Source organism: Dermacentor variabilis, chromosome 1 (genome assembly GCF_050947875.1).
Source record: "Dermacentor variabilis isolate Ectoservices chromosome 1, ASM5094787v1, whole genome shotgun sequence".
Taxonomy (NCBI): Eukaryota; Metazoa; Arthropoda; class Arachnida; order Ixodida; family Ixodidae; genus Dermacentor; species Dermacentor variabilis.
Genome location: NC_134568.1, coordinates 219075369 through 219099363, shown reverse-complemented (window position 1 = coordinate 219099363; position 23995 = coordinate 219075369). Strand labels below are relative to the sequence as shown.

At 43.1% G+C, this 23995-nt stretch overlaps 1 protein-coding gene across 1 annotated transcript in view; it reads right to left on the bottom strand.

Moving 5' to 3' along the window:
- Nucleotides 1–6660: 6660 nt before the first annotated feature.
- LOC142557348 (uncharacterized) overlaps nucleotides 6661–23995 on the bottom strand; it is a 126864-nt gene continuing 109529 nt past the window's right edge. The window contains exons 12-14 of the mRNA XM_075669117.1: nucleotides 21180–21265; nucleotides 12697–12810; nucleotides 6661–6842 (exon numbers count right to left, since the gene is read on the bottom strand). Of these exons, the coding sequence (XP_075525232.1) occupies nucleotides 12701–12810; nucleotides 21180–21265 (196 nt within the window). The 3' untranslated portion in view covers nucleotides 6661–6842; nucleotides 12697–12700. The remainder of the gene's footprint in view (nucleotides 6843–12696; nucleotides 12811–21179; nucleotides 21266–23995) is intronic.

Below are 23995 nucleotides of genomic sequence, written 5' to 3'. Positions count from 1 at the left end.
TTTTGCAATTTTAAATTCCCTGAGGGAGCTGCTTGGAAATGTACAAAGCTAAAGTCTGACTAACTTTTCAGTACTTTAATTTTTTTTAAATGGTACTAGAGAGTGGTGCCACATGATATATTTAAAGGCAGAGCAGCCTCAGTCAAAGTAGACGAGCGCTGGCGGCAAGGCCGGGTTTAGTCCTCTGCGGCGTAAGCATAATAAGAAAGAATTCGACTGAGTACAAAATTCACATGCAAAAAGGGACTACGTTTTGAAACGAACAAATCACTCGGCGTGTTAAGTCTGTTCAGAGAGCATCGAGGTTGTGATGACTTCCCAAATGTGACGCAAACTTTTCAGCGAAATATTGAACAAAAATACCATATGCAGCCACTATTAGCAATTCTTGCCCTGAACTACATATTTTCTAGACACATTTCCCAACAAACCACAATATCTAAGATGCCCTCGAGCGAAAATAATAAAGCTGTTATAGAAGCACTTGCTTGGTATCATTCCGACAAGACACAGCGTGATTTATACCCTTTATAAACGAGGCAGGATGAAAACCTCGCAGCTCAAAAGAATCAACAAGAGTTACGCATGAAGCAACTAGCAACAGTTAAACATGTGCGAAGCCACGCACAAAATAGATGTAAGAACATGAATTGCGCACCAGCTGGTGCGAGGATTTACCCGGCCACATAAAACCAACAATTTCAGTTTTTGCAAACTTCAGTAGCTTTAACATACAACACAATCCGCTCGTGCAGTCGTGCTGCCTAGCTAGCACAACGCGGTAAAGAAGCGGAAAACAATATAAGCGGCAAAGGGCATTCCGAACTTTAGCGAAATGCCTTTAAACTGCATGCTGCACTGCAGAGGAACCACGTCGCCTTACGCGTTAGGCAACGACGCCTGTGCACGTGGCCTGCGCTGCTGTGGCTATGACGTCACGCGCGTCAGAGGTGCCGGCGCGGCTGCAGCAGCGGTTGCGGCAGATGCATGGGAGGTGCGGTGACCGCGGCGGCGCAAGCCCGAGGAATGAGTGGAGAGGTGTCTACAGCAGAAACGTGAATACAACCAGCAACAGCGGGACCGTGCAAAAGCGGAGAATTTGTATGCAGCCTAAACAGCTTCGCTGGTAATCCGTCCCTATACGAATGTTGCGGCCCCACAATTTTTTTTGGACCGCGTCTTTCTCGCAGCGCATTCTGTTCGTGAGACAAGCTGACTTTGGAGTGTGGTATGTAAGCTTGACAGTTGTGTTTAGGGTCTATGAGTGTGAGTGTCAGCCAGCAACAGAGACACTCAAGTAATCACGGCGCGGGTCTCCATCGGCTTCATCAAAGTGCCACGGAAAAGCACAGGTGCACAGGAGCGCGTCTGCTTCACTAAAACTATAGGGGTGAGAGGCTCTAGCCACCATACTAAAACTGTTACAGAAGTTTCATAGTTTTGTTCTGACGCACGTCGGCAGCACACAATTCTGGCGACTTGTAGCAATGCAAGTTCAAAGCTCGCACGCAGATACGGCTACTAGGCAGTCGGTACGATTTCTCTAGAGCTCTTGTTTTTTTTAAACACCTTGGTCCAAGTTAAATGGGACACCCGGTGTATATATATATATATATATTGTCACGTGGTCGTGACGTCAAAGAACACAGTAGCATTACTGTGAAAGGCAAAAACTAGCTTTTATTGGGCGAACCTGTGCCCACAAAACAGGCTACACTTAAAGCACCACGAGAGCGGCGAACACAGTCGGTGATTGTCGCAAATCTGCTCAGTGGGTCAAGTGCGTCGGCTTTTACACAGCAGTCATCGAATGTTCCAGACTAATCGCTGGGACCCGCATGCTTTCCACAAAGCTCCACAACATTCTAGTCACGCGATGAAATCACATAACACAAGGTTTGGCGAAAACAGACAGCGGATAGAAGCATCGATAACATTCCAGAAACTTCGGATACATGCAGACGCGTCCCGCGCTGTGCGATAACATTTGTTAGGTGGCGAAACGTGGTCGCCCGTTAAATATAAGTACACGTGTCGATATATCGGGCACGTACGCAGGATTTTTTTTCGGGGGGGCGGGGGGCAACTCAAGATAACTGTTTATGCAAATGAGTGGGAGGGTACTTTTACTAGTACAAATGTGAATAATGCCCGCCATTTGCCATAAAGAAGCATGAAGCCGCACAAGAGAATTGAAATAACGTGCATTTCACAGGCTCGCCTGTGAGGTACACATCTTCCTTACTTGGCAAACAAAGAACCACATCAAATGGACTCTCGCGTGAAAGATGCGCAGGAAGAACCTTGCCAAGAACAAGCGAAAGTGCAAAATAAAGATTTCTAGTAACGTTTTTTAAATTAGCTCTGGAAGAATTATAGATAAATGTATATTTGTGGTACAATCACAGTCCTTTTAGATCCCTCGTTTACTGCTCTCCCAAGTAGCAAAACCGACTCGTGTTGTTATTTGGGAAGTTGCGTAACAATGCGTGGTCACCAGTCCCGTACAACCGCGTAGAGTGCAGGACGTTGCGGTTCTAGACACACTGCGCCCACGGCGAAAAGTTAGAACCCCCCCATTATCACAGCAGGGAAGTGGCTACGTCAGGCGGCTCAATTGATAACTGTAGAAGCGTCATTCAAAACACACGGAATTATTCTCCACTTCCGGCGGCGTTTTCTCTACTTCCTTCTTAACTAAAAATATGCATGCTGATTCATAAATATTTTCACAAACAATTTTCGCTTTTCCTCCCTGTTTGGCTGTTGCCTTGGCTTTCTCCTTTACTAGATCGCTTAATTTCTCATCTCCTTGCGACTCTTGCTTCCAGTTGCCAATCTTGCACGAGAAATGCTATATACAATAAGGGAAAACCAGACGAGGTAACGGGTGACTATCATATCGCGGATATGTGGTTCCAAGGATCTGCCAGTGTCGTGGCGAGCCGTCACTCGAGGGAATAATGAAGCAGAAGGAAAAAAACGCAACTGGCGTTTTCTCTGGCCACAACTCGTTCCACAAGCGTACAGACCAGCCGACTATGAACCGAATCTCTTTCCTGGCCCCTAAATCAGTCCAAACAAAGAAGGTTGAACTAACGAAGCAACAAGGATGCGCGTGATTGTTCAATAGATGGTGACATAAAAATTCTGCTGGGCATTATAAATAAAGCAAAATAATTTAATTAAAACAATAAACTACGCCCTGCCTGCTGCAATAGATGGTGACAGCTGAACTCGTCTTGAGTTAATCGCGCAGGCACCGAATCGATGTGAAAACCGGCCTCCACACCCCAGGAGATGCCGATAACTACCACCATCCAAAAGCAGTAAAAAAATTGACAACCATTCCACTCTGTGAAGATGGAATGGCAGTAAAAGCTGACGACAGTCAAAGCCCTCAAACGAAAAGCAATGTGTCTCACCTCCGCTGCTGGTCGGCCTGAAGATTGAGCAATATCGGGCCGACCCGCGGCGGAGGAGAAGCAGGCGTTAAGCCCTCAACATACGTGGGTGCATCCCGAAGGTAATGCAATGCCGGGCCCACCCGTGGTGAAGGTGAAGCATGCATTAAGAACTCCCCATACGTAGGCCGATCCCGAAGATATTGCAATATCGGGTCCAACCACGGCGGAGGTGAAGCAGGCGTTAAGCACTCCCCATACGTGAGTACATCCCAAAGATTCCGAAGGGCACATTAGAGGTTTCTGAGCCCACAGGGGTATGTGCCATTGATCTTGAACCCATTTTGCACTATCACCAGGATCGGCCGACATGATGATTTTTTTTTCTGTTAACGGACGGCAAAAAAAAGCTACGAAGTTAGACATACACTGTTTTCTCTGTAAAAGGCAGCAAAATGTTGACCGCCGAGTAGATTTGTCGATGCTTTAGGAATGTGTGTGAGGAGTGGTGCCTTGGGGGCGGATAGGGGGGGGGGCGGCCCCCCCGGCTCCCCCCTGGGTACGTGCCTGATATATATATGTATATATATACATATATATGGACGTTCTGGCATTTAAATGCCAGAATTAAAGTAATGGGATGACGCCACTCCCTCATTCCATGGAATTCTCCGCAACTGTGGCTGTCTTGTGAGGTTGTGCTAGACATAGTTATTAATTCCAGAAAACAGTAGAATACGACGTACCCTACCCTGAGACAGCCGCATATGCCATATATTGGCGGTCATGGCGACGTATTCTTGGATGATCACTTTGGGCGATCACCTTCGTGTGACATAGTGTTCAACCAGACAATCAGCTCATCCGCAGTTTTGCTCAACCAGTCAATAAATGCACACTGAAATTTGATATCATTGAAAGCGATCGTCCAAGAACACGTCCTTAATTAGGCAAAGTATGAAGTGGCAAAAGGTAAAAGAGACATGTAAGGTGCATTTATGGATTAGCAGCACATGAGAAGGCAAAAAGACGCGGCTTGGAATAGCTTACCTATGGTAGTGATAGCAGAGATAAAAGTAAAGAATTGAATGTTGCATTAGAAGCAATATTAATGGGTTCAAAAAATTGGGCCAGGTGGTATTAGTAGGAGATATGAATGTGCACATGGAGGATTTAGATGGATATGCTGATTACAACGGTTCTCCAATGCTAAATCTGTGCGATGAACAGAACGACATAGTAGATAACCCGGAGAATAAGTGTCATGGACAGGTAATGTGGCAATATGAAAACAGGCAGTCATGTATTGACTATGCCTTAGTCTCAGAAACAGTCTGTGAATGGCTAGACCAAAAGATGATAGATGAACATGGAAAAAAGAGCCTGGGTAGCGATCATAAACTTTTAACCTTAGATGTGGGAGAGATACTATCGTGAAACACGAACCAATAGCATCAGAATTTCTAAAGATGAATGAAAAGCAAAGGGAGATCACACAAAAAAAAAAAAAGAAAATGGAGGCATTTCTTACAATAGTCGGAGAATATAAGGAACTGGTAGATTTTATGCAGCTGGAGATAAGAGGGACACGACAAAAAAATGTTTGACTGAAAAGAGGAAACCACATCAGTAGTGGAACAAGGAAATAAAGCAAGCTATAAAAGAGCATAGGCTGACATCAAAGGATCAAGAAGCTGAAAAGTTCGGATTACACACACAAAAAAAGTGTTCCTTAGATGGGACTGAGAAAAGAAAATGCACAAGTGAATGTTGGCTGCATAACATTTGCAAAAGAGACAAAGGTGCACCAGCAAGATTCTGGAACCATGTAAGGGCACTCGGATCTCAACTAAAGATTCCCAAATCACTATAAGGGATGAAGATGTGCCACCTTCGAAGGAGAAGATGCGCTGCAGTACATCAGAGACATTATTAAGGATAACTTTAACATGAAAGAAAGTGTAGTTCAAACACAAACAGATCTGGCAACAGCAGAGAAGCCTGAGAGATCAAATTTTAGCATAGAACCCTTTTACTGGAAGAAAGCAGAAGAAAATGTCCCTAATAACACCGTTGCAGGGCCAGATGAAATCCTAATACAGCTAATCAAAAACCTCGGTCCAAAGAGTAAGGAAGTGCTGACTAATGCCATAGAGCAAGTGATTAGAACGAAGAAAATTCAGGTTCGATGGCATGAAAGCAAGAAGAACCTCAGCTACAAAGGCAAAGATAATAAGGATAAGTCGAGCTCATGTAGGCAAGTTACGGTAATGTCGGTCATATGTAGCATGGTAATGCAAGCTATAAAAATAGAACATCAAAAATGTTAAATTGGGTGAAAACAGAATTGGTTCAGACCAGGCAGCCATTCAGAGGATAATATGTTCGTACTAACTCGGTGCATAGAGGTTTCAGTAGCTCAGAATGTATGTTTATGGATAGAATGTCTAGAATTAAAGGAGTCTACGACAACGTATACAGGGAATTGCTGCAGGGAAAATTGGATGCAAATAATGGAAACAAAAAGACCATGGAGATTTGCAATGGAAAGAAAGAAATTAGAAGGGAAAATCTACGATAACATGAACGGAGGTGCCTTGCTATTTGAGGCTCGAGTTGGTTGTCCAAAAGATAAAACATACCGGAGCAAATATTCACAAGAATATGAGGCATACGTATGCTGTAGCAAAAATCAGCAGACCACTCAACACATCCTAATGGAATGTGAAGGGATTCACCCAGTGAGACCCGTAAGTAATGTACACCTTCCAGAAGCACTTGAATTCAAAGTGGATAGAAGCATCAGCGGTCAACATTCGACACATGGTACGACTGAATCTGTTACAGGCATAGGTAGTGGTACAAGGTAGACAGAGAATATGAAAAATAGTAAGTTGCACAGTACCATTCAATGGCATTTACTCCTGAGAGTTGAATCAGAACAATTTTCATTTTAGGCAAGAAAATAATTCTGGAAGTTGAGTCCTTGCGTTCAACCCCAGCATTGCCTCGTGCTTGCTCTTCACTGCAGTGCACACTAGAGCTGACGTCAAGGACACATAAGAAACACTGCACCGTGCTCCAAGTGGAAGCTCTTTATATTTTGCTCTTGAAAACTTCCCTGGCATGTTCATTCACATTTTGTCACTTCAATTACTTCAATTACAGCTTTCTGCAGGAATTGTATGTATGTTTTAATCACATCAAAGATGTTGCATAAAATGGTTTCAACTATGGAAAACAAGTAGCAGTTAAACAATGTAAACAAAAAAGTTTATTTTACATGCTTATGAAAATTCATAATGTATAAGACGCACAATACTGATCTGTCAATGAGATGGGTAAACTTATACAAAAAAAGCAGTTTCACAAATACAAGTGAGCCAACCAAGTTGCTGAGTGCAGGACAAATATGTTGCCATGGCCTTTTCTAGGTACCTGAAAACAAGATATACCAGAGTTAACAAAATTTTACTTATGTATATGTACTATACACCAAGAAATATCAGAAAAAGAAAGTACACATCTACCACTGCAGAGTGTCTTTTTTTTCCTTCTTACTTAATGTGTACTCCTTTTATAACAAAACGTCTTATCTCTGCACATACCTTCCTTCCTTAAAAAAGTACAGTGCAGTTAGTCACCATGTGACAAAAACTTGACTCTGTCACATGCGTTTTCCTACAACATTTTTAGCATTGGAAAAGTCTGGGAAGTTAAAAGCCATCTCTACCTTGCCATATCGAGTGTATGAAAATGCAATGCATCTGTATTGTTGTCTTGAGTATGTACTATTAAGTGACATCACCAGGTCCTTTTTCCAATAGAAAGCAATGAATCGGACCTTCTTATGAATTTTATGCACAATATCCTTGTAGTACAGTGCTGTTGAGAATCAAAAGAAAGAGTGAGTAGGGGGGGGGGGGGGCAGTCGCTCCTCCAGACTTCTTCGTAACTGCCACAATAGATGTTCTATGCAACTCAGTGACAGGCAAATGACCGCTCCCAGACATTTCCACCCAACAGTTCTAATAATGATGTTTAACACACTATGTTATCTAAGGACAGGTAGCAGTGGTGATGCCTATGCACATATGCCTCAAGATGCTTCAGCTTTTCTTTAGTGTTTTCGGCAGCAGGGCCAATGAGTTTGAGTCACTAAAGTAAGTGACCAGAGAAGCAACAAGAGAACTCTAATGAGGTATCATAATTTGTCTTGAAATCATATAAAATATACCCGATGTCCCAGTTAACATGCAGCAAGTAGAAAAAAGGGAAAGCAATGCTTTCTGTGCAGATAAAACTATACTCCATTCCATACCCAGAAGGGCAACACTATGAAGGCTAGAGTGACTTCTCTCACTGTTAGCATCCACGACCGAAAAGTAGTGTGTTCCATATGAAAGAAAGATATCAGGTATGTGTTGAGCAATTAGAATTAAATTTAAGTCATGTCCTTCTACGTCGCAAAACATGATACGTTTATTACGTGAAAGGCGCCAGATATCTAAACCTATTTGCCACCATACGAGCGGAGTAACATGTTTCTGTGTCCAGCAGCCACAATGCATCACTTGTGCTGTGACCAAAAAATTGTATGTTGTCTACCAGAAGTGGAAATATGCACAAGTATTGTGTGATCTGATGTAAACTTCCATCCACAAGTAGTAGTTGGAATACATGATGCAGTTAATTTGTAAGAAATATTGCAGATCAAGAAAACTGTTTCAAAGAACACAGAATGAGACCTGTATGGCCCGCATACTTGTGTAGCTTCTGTAGCCTTGCCTGCTATGTGTGAAATGGAGTATAACTTTGCATTGATAGTGGCCTCTTGAAGAAGCCACTAGTACCGTACTTACTCAATTCTAACGCACCATAAATTGTAGCGTGCAGCTGACATTAACAGCCAGAAATAAAAAATGCCTTTGCACGCACACAAATTTCTATATTTCAAGAAATGAAGAATCTAATGCTTTTGACTGTTTACTCAGCAGGTTTTGATTCTAAAAGGAAGAGTAATGGCGATTTGCTGTCACTTGAAAAAAATTATTACATCAGAGCCACAGTGAATTGGGCACCATTCATCATCGCTGTCAGGTGGCTTTAACGCCCCAGAGCCTCTAATCTTTGGTGCCCTTTACTGCATTTGAACTACTGCATACCATGACAGCCTAATTTACAGCATGAACACAAACAATGTCTGTTAAATTACAACTCCTACAGCTACTACGACAACCTAGCTTGCAAAATATGTACACACAAACGAAGTCTGTGAAATCCGAGCTCTTACAGATGCAGGTGATTAGCGGATTGGATTAAACCCACTTTTAAAATATTCAAGTGCAAGGAAAATTCCTCTGTTATTAAACGAAATTTCTCTGTTATAAACGATAAGGACGTGGAACCGGCATGGCGTGTGCAATGCCATTCATGCATTTCCTGCGCTGTTACAGATTGGTGGCATCTCATGCATAGCGCAACGTGGCAGCTTATATTCCAGCAAAAGCTGGGTAAAAAGAAGATAAAGCAGTGACAGACGGAGTTGTGTGGCAACTCCGCATCGACTTGGAACGGCAAATCAAAAAAAAAAAAAAAAAGGACATATGTGTCTCGGCTGATTTCGACAAATGTGCAGTGCCCAACTACGAACAATAGCTCTTACGTCACCAATTACCTCAGTCAACGAACAACAAAGGCGGGTGTATTCGCCAAGTCAGCAGGGCGTGGAACCGACGTGGCATCTGCAATGCCGTTCATGCATTTGTTGTCGCTGTTACAGGTCAGTGGTGAAGTTTTTGATCAACACTTTGGGGTATTTATTTTGCCGGTTCCAAGCCAAGTGATAATTGATTGGATTTGTGTAGTGTCTCATTCATATGTTATGAATCGGTCAAGGCGTCCTATTCGTCTTGTATGGCGCTTTTCGTTTCACATCCTACTACTTTTTCTATGTAGTGATGTAGAACTAAATCCAGAGCCTACTGAAGAAACAAAATTACAACAACTTCTAGATGGCCAAAGTGCTATTAAAGAAAAAGTGCTATTACACTCTAAGAACAGTTTAGACCCTTTGGCGTGCCCCTTCTGCCACACAATGATAATCGTCATCTGCCTTGATGCGTTTCCTTTCTTTAACGCTGCGAGCCCAGAACTTTCCGGTAACGAACGGCACGCGTGTTATCAGAAGGGGCACTCCAAAGGGTGTAAACTGTTCTATGCTGATAACGCGCGTGTCGTTCGTTTCAAATCAAATCAATTTTATTCATTACAAACAAAGAAACTGTTACATTTTTGTTTTACAGACGAGGGTCCCAAAGTCGAAGACTGTAACCGGGACCCTTGGTGGGTAATTATCAGAAAAAAAAATTACATAGGTGGCAGGACAAAAATAAAATTTATAGAATGTACATTAAGAGTAACGAAGAGCTCTAGTGCAACAACAGAAAAGTGATTATGATTACAATGTACAGTAATACTAACAAAAAATAAAAATAATATCGGCATACAACAGAGCCTTTAAATTATGTAAAGAAGGAAAAAGAAAGCAAAGCCAGCCATGCTTTCATGTGCACTCCGCCCCCGTTACTGGAAAGTTCCGGGCTCGCAGCGTTAAATAAAGGAAACGCATCAAGGCAGATGACAATTATCGTTGTGTGGCAGAAGGGGCACGCCAAAGGGTGTAAACTGTTCTTAGAGTGTAAAGGGGCCACACAATTTTCTGAATTATTGGGCAATAGAAAAAAGCAAGTTTAAATTAGAAAACAATTCATTTTGATGAATTTGGAAGTCGGCGATATATGATACGGTTTCATGGCACATTGACGGTATGAATTAAGCAAAGCCAGCCGTGCTTTCACGTGCACTCTGCCCCCATGGCTGATAGTGTCGCCCACACTGGTACGGCGCTATCATGAAAAGCGCCGGCAGTGGGGAGCAAATGCTTCCTCTGTCTCTTGCTCTAATGAGTCACCTGAAGTGGAGATTATGCAACCTCCAATACTAAACGCGCGGGAAGATAGCTTACATGATGCTACACCATCTCGGCACGGCCACTCTTTCCACATGCGGCAGATTATCTCTAAAGCAGGGTGCGCGGCTGCATATGCGCTCAGCCATACTTACAGTTATGCGCAGCCACAGGCGAGACGCACGCCATAAATCGCGAGCACGCCAACTTAACCCGCCCCCTCGCCCACGCTTGATTGCGTTACCGCGAACTCACTCCCCTCCCCCTCTTTCCCTCTGCTCATGCAGGAAGGCGGCACTTATGAAGCCACAATCTTTCTTGTCTCACCCTCGCACACTTTCACGCACACCTAAAGCACAAAGTGCATGGGGTGTGATAGGATGTTATTGTACTTGGCCTTAATACAGAACATGATGCGACTACACTTCGACGGTCACTCTTGTTGCGCAGCCAGCGTGCAATTTGAGAGGTGTGTTTACAAGCAGCCGCTTGTAATTCAATCATATGACCATCTACGTCTGTGTAAGTTTCTATTTGTTGTCTAGGCATTCCTCTGCGGTGGAAGTGAAATATACTTTGGAAACATACTTCATTATATTGAGGTTCTAAATACATGGTGTTCTATGGAGGTGAGGTTATGAAAAGTAAAATACTTCATTATATCAACAATTTCACTATATTGAAGTTCATTATATCGAGGTTTAACTGTATTGAGGTTTGAAATACATGGTGTTTAATGGATAAGAAGTTATAAAACATTAAATACTTCACTATATCGAGAACTTCATTATATTGAACTTCGTTATGTCAAGGTTTAACTGCATTTTGAAGTTTCTGTGACCAATAATTTGAGCTTGCGTACATTAATTATCATAATTCTTTATGTTCTTCACTCTTTGACATGCTAAGAAAAGGTACTAGAGCAAAAATGGTGGCCTTAAAGAAGTGTTTCAAGGCACCTTCAAGGCATGATTAAACTTGTTTCTTTACTTTGGCAGAGCTGGCACAGTTGCAAAGTTCAACATTTTGTGGCCTTTTAGTGTGCACTGAAGCATAGCCCTTGCGGTGCTTTTGAACACAGAAATGTAGGACGAATGAATCTAAGTAAGTAAGTTAATGTGTACCCACTCAAAATGTTTGAATGAGAAAAGTTGAATGAGAATGTGTACCCACTCAAAATGTTGGTGTGACCAATTTCCAACTGAGTACCCATGGAGCCTAATTAAGGCTGACCAGCGGTATTGCCTCGCTGTATGCATACATACATGTTAGTGCATACCATGATACATTTTTATCGCGCATAGACAAACTGCAACAGTGTGGCTGATGCCATGCAGTGCCGTAAAAGATCTTTCACCATTTTGGAAAGTTAGAGACCAGTCTACCAATGATTCCGGTTTTGGTGCAGGTGCGGATGCCTATACAGATAAACATTCGAAATTCAAGGAGGCTGCTAAATGCCTCGGCAAAGAACATAGTTACTGGCTGGTGCGCCTATATGACTTATTGCTGTTAGCCTTAGTGTGATAAACATTTTCACTTACCTACTCAGCAATGCGTGCGGTGCAGTGCACAATGCCGTAGAAAACATACTGCATGCTTTTACTAGGTAATAACCTAAATGTGCTACCATTTTTTGCTGCAACTCGTGCACTTGTGAAGCACGTGCATGGCCAAGAGTGGCACAGCCCTCAAGACTGTTCACTGCACAGACGCTCCCACAAAACACGGGTGCAGTTGGCCGGCAAACACGCACACGTACAGAAAGCATCTTGGTACAAGGACAGGCTATGCTTACTAGGCGACACACTGTACACAAACTGCACAGCATGATCGGCACAACACAGCAGCGGGTGCCGTGCTTCAACGAAGTGGTACCGGTTCTCACTCAGTAGATCGTAGTACAAACACATGGGCACGCATCGGGAAGATGCGCGTCCATGTGTGGAGTCGATAAATCATCCGTTCTGCACCCTACCGAAGTTTTAAAATGCTACTTGGTATTGCCTGTGTCTGTCACATGGTTGTACAATAAAGCCAGAATTGTTTTTCACTGCTTTGGAAAAAAGAAACCTTTTATGTGCATATTTTTGTGAAAATTTACTGTAGAGGCCCGTTCCTTTTTTGGCAGTGGCGCATGTAACGAGGCACACATTTGTACTTGCTGATTGGTGCGTACTACCATTTAATGCATAGTTATGCCAGGCCATAACCTGAAGGTAGGTCACATTGTGGCACTGCTTTTGCTTTGCTGTTGGTCCTTCAGTATGCTGGCCCCATTGATGCCAGTGCGAGCCACGAACAAAGGTAGTTGCAACTCACCTTTTCAGGGAGAGGGTGCCTTGGAGAGCGCTATAATTTCTTCCAAAGTTTTTCCTTTCCCATATTTTTCAAGCAGTGATGGCAGAGCTAGCTTGTATAGATTTTTTACCTTAGCTGCAATGAGAATAAAAATGATATTTTCAAATGTTTCGCACAAGCACTGCACATAAACAGACTAAAAATAATAAACAGCAAAGGAGGTTGCATCCTTTATCAACAGACCAAGACGAATAAAGAAAAGTACCTCCTTAGCATTTCAAATCCTCATGTCACTAAATAAACATAGGAAAATATACAGTTGAGATACTGCATTGAACTCGGATGTTTCGAATTATATTAGAATCTAAACGAGTCATATCTCATGGGCTCATGTAAAAAAATTCCCTTAACATGATATCTGTATCACTAGGACAACTAAAATGTGTGCCCTGAGGCAGCAGAAATCCAATGATAGAAATTCACTCAAACTGAAAATCTCCAACACAATCACTGCTTTTTTTTTTCTATATGACACCAACCATGAAAATGTCCAAATAATCTAACTACAAAAAAAAATTCCATGGGGAAAGAAATATTACATTTCACAATGGCTTCAGCACAGAGGCTATTTATAGACTGTTGCTAAATCTTGCACTCCAGCTCAAATCTCGTGATATGTTTTTGTACAGTAAACTTCCATTAATTTGACTCCACTTGAGGTCCCAGCCAGCACCAATGCATCTCTATGGCCACGAATGTTCATTGTTTTTTATATTGAAATTGGCCTTTGCCAAAAGTTAGAACTTGATTTGTCACCATACATGTCTGCCTTCAATGGGGCTGATAAGCAGCAATGTCTGTCTTGGCGGCACTTAGGGCACAATCAATGCGTCAAATATGCAAAATATATCCCACCCAAAAATGTTGATTTTCGGTTTGCCCTAGAAAGATTTTCAAGTGAATGTAGTAGCTTACACCCCCCCCCCCCCCAATGAATGATTACAGTATTTGCCCAATCCTAACATGTGCCTTTTATTCCAAGAAAATTGGTCAAAAGATTACCTGCACAGGGTTATCGGATACGAAACCAAAACCGTGTTTGCAACAGCCTACCGTCATTGCCGTTGTCATCATAAAATGCCGATGGAACACGTACTCGTGTATTATGTGTAGCATGACCACTTGACAATGCTGTGTCACTCGAAGTCTCTGATTATGAAAACTAATTCAAAAGATACATTATTTTGCATGCTAAGTTAGAGGCAAAAAGTTGCACATGTTTTGGCATTCCAGAAAATAGCATGTGTCGCAAGATGAGCTAGCGTAGTGTTCAGTCTAGGCGTGGGCGACCATCCTGCTAGGGATAGGGAATGTGGTGGAGTCGTTTGATAAATGTAGAATATCAAACGCAGAGTGGACTGCACAGAGGACTACATGTGGTTCATAGACAAAAGATAAAATGCCCTCTGAGAGTGATGATGATTGACATAAATTGCAAATAAATTTCCATTCTATGAAGGTAAAGTTTGCTCGCTTCATTTTTTTTTCACTGCCAGAATTGGAGGTACTACCTTTTCTTGCTAAAAAAACAGTTGTACGTTAGTTTTCTACATTGAACTAATAAAAAGAGGGTGAGCCTACAATTTGAGGGCATGTTAGAATTGGGCAAACACTGCCAAATGAATCAACGGTGTCTTTCAGTGTTTTTTTTTCTTCTTTTCTGCCTCTTGTGTAATTTGACCCGCTGGATAGTTCTATTCATTTATTTCCATTGAGGAATTAAACTGAAGGAAGTTGACTGTATACAGTAGAACATCGTTCATATGATGCCATTATGTACCAATTTCCTGGCACCAACATTCGCGATCGAGAACACAAAAAATGACCCAAATGAGTAATGCTTATTTCTTATCGGTTTATAAGTTCCTGGAAAACACAATATTTCGGCACCAATGTTCAGCAATCGCCAAAGTGCGATCGTATGGTACATTTTCCGGCTGCCAGATCGTATGTAAATAAGAAAATGCGCGAGGCACGAGAACAGTAGCCGTCCGCTGCGGCCGCTTCACCATAATACTCGCCTACCCGTGTCACATGAAAAGGACGGCGTACACTCAGTTTCTTATTTAGGTACCAGCAAATCTTCTCCCGGGTCGCCACACAATGCCTTCACAGCGATCGTTGCCAACCCTATTGCGATAAGCATTTTATTTTCACTTATCTCTTTTACAGCGCATGTGGCGGAGTGCCGTTGGAAGCGTACTGCACGCTTTTAATAGGCAATAAGTGCAATCGTAAGGTACATTTTCTGGCCGCTAGATATCACGTCCACAACAAAAGGCGCGAAGCACGCACGATCGAGAACAGTAGCCGCCTGCCGCATCAGCTTACCTGCAATTTCCCCCCCCCCCCCGTCTCACCTGACAACACTGGCGCGCACTTGGTTTTAAATGCGTAAGCATTTCTATGCTTACCTGACAAGGAAAGCTGTCCCTTCGTCTGTACGTCACGTAAACAATTGCTTTCAAGATAGGGCCTGCAGCAGTGGGCAATTCACCTCCATGCTGCCTCTCGCTTCAACGTGAATTACAGTGTTGAATTCCAATGGTAGATCCAGATCAAGTTTTTCTGCTCTGTATGGACCGATCCTATTCCAATGGCAGATTGGGACCAGCCACCGATACCTGATCGCTCTGCGGAGCAAAAATATTTGCTCCGCCAAATGCAGCAGATTTGGCCGGAAGTCCGCGTGACGCATTTCCTTCACCCGCCTCTGCTTCCTCTTATGGTCGCCTGTTTCCGGTTGCAGGCAGCTAGGGACGACACGGAAAACATGGACGGTATGTTGTGCCGTGCGTTTTTGTTCCTGCTCCTGGATAGCAACACCTCCGACTCAGGCACTATAAGTTCCCAAGTCCAGTGACGATTCTTCCGACACGAAAGAAAAACAAACGCGTGGAATGCTGGGATGAGGCCTATTCGATCCACCTCTAGTCTAGCGCCATCTCACTTGATTTCCTTGTACTAAGTGCCCCCGCTGGAGCGCATGCATTCCATTCACAGATTTGATGAGAGCGACCTCAGTCAGAATGACGCGCTTTGTTCGTGATCCGGCTCAGCGCTCGTGATCTGCCATTGGAATGCAACATAAGTGGCAAGAACAAAGTGTTCACAAAGCTATTAGCATTCGCCGCAATCTGCCCCAATAGCTGATCGCTTTCAAGATAGGGTCCGCACAGCCATGCCATACGCAGTCGCTGCCAGAGAAGAACGCCCCCATCCCCACACAGCGCCTTGGACGCGATGGAGCAAGACTGGCGTACTTTCCTCCCCCACTTTCGTCCCTCATGCGCCCATACGCAGCTGCCGCTGGAGTACGGCTCACCACGGTTGATAATGTTTCAACGCGGATGGGTAAGGTGCTAAAGAGCGATAATGGCTTATAATGATCAGAATGTCATCAGCGCAGCACCTAATGCCGCCACCTGCAGTAGTTTGCTTGTCATAAATTCACCTTGCACCGCTGTCCGCAGCAGTTCGTGTCGCCGCAGCGCTGTCATTCATACTAGTCCGGATCAAGCTTCATAACATTGATAATAATACCGGGCTGTGCAGGCGAGCAAGTGGCACAATGCTTTTGCATACTTCGATAGCTCCCAGCAGAGTTTCTGCGCGAATTTTCTTGTTTCAGTACCAGCAAATCTTCTCCTAGGTGGTCGCATGCTACCTTCATAGCTATCGCTGCTAACCCTATTGCGATAGGCGTCTTCACTTATCTGTTTTACAGCATGTGGGCTGTAGTGCCGCTGGAAACTTACTGCACGCTTTTAGTAGGCGATAACCCAAACGTGTTGCCATTCCCTGCTGCAGACGGCGCGATGTGAGCGTCACATTTTGCTCCAACGGCATCCCGCATCGCCCACCAGCTCGATTTCGTTTCGGTTGCCCGTCACTGTCTCAAAACATTATGCAATGGCAAATCAACAAAATTTGTCTTGGGCCGCTGGTGCCCCACCAGCTCCATGCGCGTCGGCGTCTGGTGCCGCACCAATTCACGCAACGCTTCGCATTACGCAGATGCCTACTACAGTTGAGTCTGTCAAATTTGTTAGTTACTTCGGATCGTACGTTTTCCCATTAGTACATATTTTTCCTAGAACGTATGAACAAGGTTCTGCTGTATATTATACAGAGTTCTCTCAAAGATATCTTTTAAGCACACGACGTGACAAGAGCACATCATATTTAACGACTTCATTATTTCAACACATTAAAGGAGCGATCCGTAGCCAAATAAGTGCTTTGTGCTTAAAACACCACTCTGGGACTGCATTCTGTAATGGTTCACTTTGTAACCGGTTCGCTCTGGCTGTTACATCTGGGTTACATCACTCGAAGAGAGTGGAACGTCATGGCACGAGGGAGACCAATGAACGAGTGGCGTTATGCTGCAAGGTCATGTCATCATTTTTGTTTGTGCTTTGGGGACAATATAGTAATTGAAGGATGTTGCTAGTTTCATAAAAAAAATATTGGTTTGTATACAACGCTTGCACATCTAATTTCCAGTAATAACTGTGAGCTTCCAATGCAGACATCTGGCGGTTTAATTTTATCTACATTGTTTTATTAACTTTTTTTTTGTTGCTAGGTAAAGCAATGTTAAGCAATCAAAGCAGCTCTCTAGGTGTGGGCCGTGGCTCTAATATGATTTTGTTTCACCAGGGCTGAGCTTCTTAGAGCAGACAATTGTGATAAGAGTTCCGTCCACACATCCCACAACTTCCGAAAATTTTGCTGCGGTCAAGGAAGTGTTCTTGAGTTTCAGTTTCTCCTGCACCATGGAGAAAAATCTCACCCCAATTTTTGTTGTTACTCAACCATAATGACCCTAGCGATGGCCGTAATGATGCAACTGGCTGACGGTTGCGACAACCTAATAGCTTCTACATTCCAGATGCACTGGTAAAAAAGGAAAGAAAGAAAAGAAAAGCAGCGCACACAGCACTTACGTTGTAGTGTCAATGCTACTAAATCTTGTAGTCTGAGATATTCTAACTCGTCGCAAGTCCATCGCACTGTGTTTTTGGAGAGCCTAAAATACTTTCGGAGCTCTCCTTCGCTCACGTCGAACACGTTGCGCCGTTGCTTCTCGTCACGTCATCTTTCACCACTGCTTGCCAGCAATGCAACCAAAAAAGCTGCCATCGGCGTTTCTCTCGTCGCGCCGGCCAAGTGAGACTAGCAGACGGCCACGGTTGCCTTAGCAACCCTTGATATCACGATCGCGACCGCATGTGATGCTCAAGTGAACCACTTCTCTGCGGTTCCGCTCATAGCAGACGATGGGTTTGCTTAGATGATTGACAACCTGTGTGATGGCAACAAATTTTTAGTCTTACCTGCCAGGGATCACGGCAATGAAGCGCCAACCAATAGCATCCATGAGAGCGAACCAGTTACAAAGCGAACCATTACAGAATACGGTCCCTGCTCACTACCGGCACTCGAATCTGAACTTGTGTTCCTGTGGCAATGTGCACTTTGGAGAGAGATGAGCTAATCACTCTGCTACCATGCAATATTCATGTTTGGCAAGTTCTAATTTATGCAAAGTGCTGTGCCACACACAGCCTCCGAGAGTGGTGGCATCGCTGCATGCATTTTGGAGGCCACAACAGGCACAACTAGTGGACAAGCACGATGTTGCATGCATCACTAGGTTGTTTTTCAGAAATGGTGATTTCAGCTGTGACAGACTGTTGCTGTCACAGTATACGAATTGAGTTCCAGAGGAATTGTTGAAGTCTGCAGATTTTTTTTTTCATCATGCACACAGCTGAACATTGTTCACAATGAAATGGGATATAACATAATACATTGATATAAAGAACCATTTTCTATGCAACAAAAAGTAACCAGCCATTTCATACAATGTGGTATTCACTTTAACCCTTTCAGGCGCCAAATAATGCTGTCCAGTGAAAATTTTGTTTCACGACACTTTTTGTACTTTCAGAATCATGAAAAACAAATTGCTACAGAACTAATTAAGAACTTTAAAATTTTCATTCAGTTTTGTCAAGTGTACAGAATGTGAAATCCATGCAAGAATTCTCTATGAGAATGTAAGATACAAGAACATTAACTATGTTATGTCTAGAATACTTGTAAAGCACCCACTCAGCTAATTTACATGTATGCCAAGAAAGCACGAATGAGCAATTCTCGCATCAAAACGATGCTCACTGTCTTCTTTGACGCCCACGGAATTGTCCATTTTGAGTTTGTACCGCAGGGAGATACAGTCAACTCGACCTTTTACCTGGAGGTGCTCAAGAGATTGAAACGGCGGGTCGCGCGTGTGAGGGCTAACATCAAAGGCATGGTCAAGCTTCACTATGACAATGCCCCCAGCCACACATCCTTCGTCGTTACGAACTTCCTGGCCCGGAGCAACACCTCGGTGGTCCCCCATCCCCCCTTACAGTCCCGGCTTGGCTCCGTGCGACTTTTTTTTTTTGTTTCCCCAAATGGAGAAAGCCCTGAAAGGAAACCACTGGGAAACTGTGGAAAACATCTAAAAGCATGCTACAGCGTTCATAAGAGACATTCCCGTCGAGGACTTTCAGGGTGACTTCCAGCCTTGGCAGACATGTCTCCACAAGTGTATTGATGCAGGGGGAGAGTATTTCGAAGAATTTTAACCATCTGTACAGGTCCGGTCAATAAATCTACTTTTCCCAGAAAATGTGAATTACTTTCATAATGGAGCCTGTACACTATCCACTGCGGTGGCTTAGCAGCTATGGTGTTGCGCTGCTAAGCACAAGGTTACGGGATCAAATGCCGGCTATGGTGACCGTAGTTCGATGCGGCGAAATGCAAAAATGCATGTGTCCCATGCATGGGGGCATGTTAAAGATCCCCCGGTGGTCAAAATTAATCCGGAGTCTACCATTACGGCATGCCTCATAACCAAATCGTGGTTTTGACAAGTAATACACCAGAACTCAATTCAAATTATTAATACACTGCACATATATTATTAACTTTTCCAGTGCATGTCCAATCAGAAGTGTTTGAAAATGCTGGCGACACACTTTAAAAATAATTATTTTCCTCAGTGCTTTTGCTTTTGATGCACCATGTCGGCACACACAATTTTGTACATAGCGCCTCAAGGAATGAAGATCTAAGATGATGTTGGACGCTGCAACACGCAGCAGTTTAAGATCCTTCATCTTGTGCTATCCGGCAAAGTGCCAAGCCTCATCTACCTCGGTGCGGCAAGTGGTTTTCTGGGGCGCCATTGCTAGTTGTCCCTGCAGTATGAGTGTGAGTGATGCTATGTACACAGCAAGTTACACGTTGCTTATACCACACTGATTGTTGTCAAGTGTATTTACTTGTTGCTTTAAAATGCCATTGCTTCACCAAAGGGCAAATGAACACAGTGGAGATGGCTATAAAAAAAAAAAAAACCTTTCTTTACTTCGCTACAGCCAATGGTTCAGAGTGCCTTTGTTATGTTGCCACTGGGAGCCACTGCAAAATACACCGTGGCCTTCCGAGTTGCTGAGACTGCACTAAAGTACTAAATTTTGCTACAATGCCGTAAGCAAACATAAGGTGAAAAGTCTACAGCATTGACAGTTAGTGATGAAGTGCATGGCATTCAATAGCAACACCAACCACCAGGAGTGGCACACACTGCAATGTGGATCTCCTTCATGCATTTTCATGCTATTGTGCATTACACTCCTAGCTTACAAACTCAATGCTGGAGTGCTTAATTTGCAGGATTTCATTAAATACACATAATGACAATGTTTTAGTCAACGAAAATGTTCTAGGAGGCTCAACAAAACTTGTTTCTGAAGTAGTCAGTTCATTATACTTAGGAAAAAAATAACAGACAAGTCTTCTCAGCCCTCTCGTGCTCGTTTGTTTTTTGCACAGTGTCTTTTTCCTTAAGCATCAAGGAGGCAGTAGAGTTTCTCTGACCTGCTGAAACAAATAATCTTGCAACGCTCTGTCTCAACTGTAAGAAGCAAAGGCTGAACAATGAACAAGTTTAATTCCAGAAAAGGCCTGGCCGGTGGCTCCAATATGAGTTGCAAACTGCTGCTTGAAATCTCGCGGCCTTGCTATATAGGCCCCCTTATTGGCACTGGCGTTGCTCAGTCAACATCACCTGACGTCATGTACCGACATTCATCAAATACAGGTTACGAGCGATGCCTTTTCCTGATGCTAATTCCTTTCGGCGTTCTTTGCGTTTGTGAGTGGTCAAGCGACGCTCCGCCCCAGGGGGAGCGTCAAATGTGGCCACTCAGGAATGCGAAAAGTGTCAAAAGGCATCAGCATCAAAGAAAGGCATCGCTACAATATAGTGGCCATAATGTCAAAGCAATAAGTATTTTTACAAACAAAGTATCGCAAATCATCACTACAGCTGCTGTTTGAAAATGCATCTACTGAACCATATAAGAGCTACTTACACTGAAAATCCTTGCGTTTGTCTGGCGGGAGATAAAAATTCAGTGTGCTTTCCCAATGATACTTGGCTACCAAGGGAGATGGTGCCCTGGAAACAAATGCACTGGATTGTGAACAAGTAAAATGAATGTGAATATCTCAGTTTTAGATGGGGTTTTTTAGGTTACTGAGGCACTGAAACAGTCTCAGCTTGACCAAGAAAAAAAAAACACAAAATCTTGAATACTTTCATATTTCACATTATCTCTCTGTTCAACAAAATTCACAGAATCTATCAGCCGCTCTTTAATCCACTAAAAAGATTGTGAAGATTGCTGGCTTTTTTTTTTTTTCAGGCTCTTTTTCAGGTTTGGGAATAAAAAATAGTTACATAGAGAAAAATCTGGCAGTAAAGTGGGTGGTCGATGTAGTTAAGTCCTAGTTTACTAAACCGAACCATTGTTCTTGCAAAAATTCGACACAACCCATCTCGCAATGACTGTCGACAGTAATGCATTTAGCATTGAATCAATATAGTGACCCAGCATATTGCCAGTGTCGAAACGAGTTATGTATCAGGCATGTACTGCAGTGGGATTCCTCTTTTGCGTTTCCTTAAAAACATTTGGCACCATCCAGCGACATTGCCGCAAAGCCTGCACATGGCGTCTGAAATGCAGTCAATGAAGTTCAACTAACTATCGACAATGACAATGTCATCACCCGTTGAACTGAACTCACTGACGTGGAAGTGATCCCACTGAAGTGGAAAACATCTGAGCCCACTCTTTTTCAGGAAAAGTTTGGTTCTTCCATGAGAAATGGTTTTTTTGGTAACCTCTTTTCTGTTAGCTGGCAAGGCATGTACCTTTTCATGCGTTCCTTGATATCCAAGATTAGGCCAGGCCAATAGACTGTCTTTCAGCTGGTCACATACAAGTGTCCTTCATGTATCCGCTTCAGGAGACTTTTTCTCCATCACTTAAGGATAACCAGCCATTTAACTCTGAACATGTTTTCATAGTTTATCTCTGAATGACCAAAAGAACTACAGAGTTTCACTGAGCTCTTCAGTTGTGCTTGGGCATCCTTTTTTTGTGGCCTCAATTACCCCTTGAGAGAGAAAGAGAGAGAGAGAGATTTGTTTCATTCCAGCCCCCTTCAGCATTTCCTGCAAGATCTCTCTTGAAGTTGTCCATTGTTTCTGGTCACATGACAACATTAGTTAGTACTTCAACATCCTGTGAGCAGATACCTGGATCTTTGCTGTTTGTAGTCTCTGCTCAGCAGATCTGCAATAACTAGTTCATTGCCTTTTTAGTATGTTATTTTTGACACATACTGTTGTTTGTCAAGCAACCTTATCGGCAGACAAGATTGGGCATTGCCAAGTGGCTTTTGAGCAATGCTTTCTTGTGGCTTGTTATCCATTTCTATTGTTAACGGCCAACCATATAGGTATTGGTGGAATTTTTGGCGTTCATAACTGATGGCCACAGCCTCTTTCTGTGTGAGGATAGTTCTGTTGAGCTTCAGTCATAGCAGCCGATGTATATGCCATTGGCCTCCCTCCCAGGAAGAGCACAGCTACTAATGCCTTTGAACTTGCATTAACAATAAGTATTATGAAGCCATTTACATTGGAGTAGTTTAGTGTTGGAGCACACTTCAATGCTTGCTTGATTTTGTCTAGAGCTTGTATCCGCGCATCGGTTCACAGGTACCCTGTGTCTTTGGTCACTAGCTTCCTCAATGGTGCAATTCTGTCTGCTAAGTTTGCGATGAATTTCTGCTGTATTCCCCCAAATAGCCTACAAGAACTGTCGTCCTGTCTGGTTTTCCTTCTTGTGTTGTCATCTTTTTTGCGCTTTGAGTCAAGTATGACGTAAGTAAGTGTATCAACCTTTTCAATCCTTTAAAAACAAGGAAAACAAACACTGAAATTCCTTCAATGACTTGGAACCTTTTGAATTTATCATGTTGTGTGGCCACATTGCGTCGACCAAGACGCTCTGGCGACTCAACAAAAGTCATGCAGTTCCTTAGCGCCAAAAGGAACTTTGGTGTTGGGCTGCTAAACATGAGGTCGCGGGATGGAATCCCGGCCACAGCGGCCACATTTCGATGGGGGCAAAATGCGGCCTTACCCGTGTACTTAGATTTAGGTGCACATTAAAAAACACCAGGTGGTCTAAATCTACGAAATCTCCCACTACGGCGTGCCTCATAATCAGAAAGTGGCTTTGGCACGTAAAACCCCATAATTTTTTACTAAAATGGATGCTGCAAAATAATTATATCATGAGGTAACCTTGCCAAAATTAGTGAGGACTAATCCCCATAAATTTTGGAAAGCTATCCTACCACCTGCGTCATCCTTGGACACGTTGATAATTAACAATGTTGCAGTTCATGATAAGCAGACAATAGCTTTTTCTTTTAACACCTACTTCCACTCTATCTTTACAATTGATGATTCGGTAATCCCCATTCTTGATTCTATTCCATACCCTCCAATCGACAATGTATCACTGTGTTCTGAGGCTGTACTTAACCTAATCTTAAACTTAGACACCAAGAAGTTGTGTGGTCCTGACAGTATCCGACTATTTTTCTCGTTCAATACTCTTTTTGGTGCAGCAGATATCTAACAATTATCTTTAGAAAATCTCTCTCAACCACGACCCTTCCTCCCTTGTGGAAACTTGCTTCAATTCTCCTCTTATTTAAGTCAGGTAACGTTCAATTGTTATCTAACTATAGGCCCATCTCCTTAACAGCACATTCATGTAAATTACTTGAACACATTATCTTTAAACATATTATGGAATTTCATGGA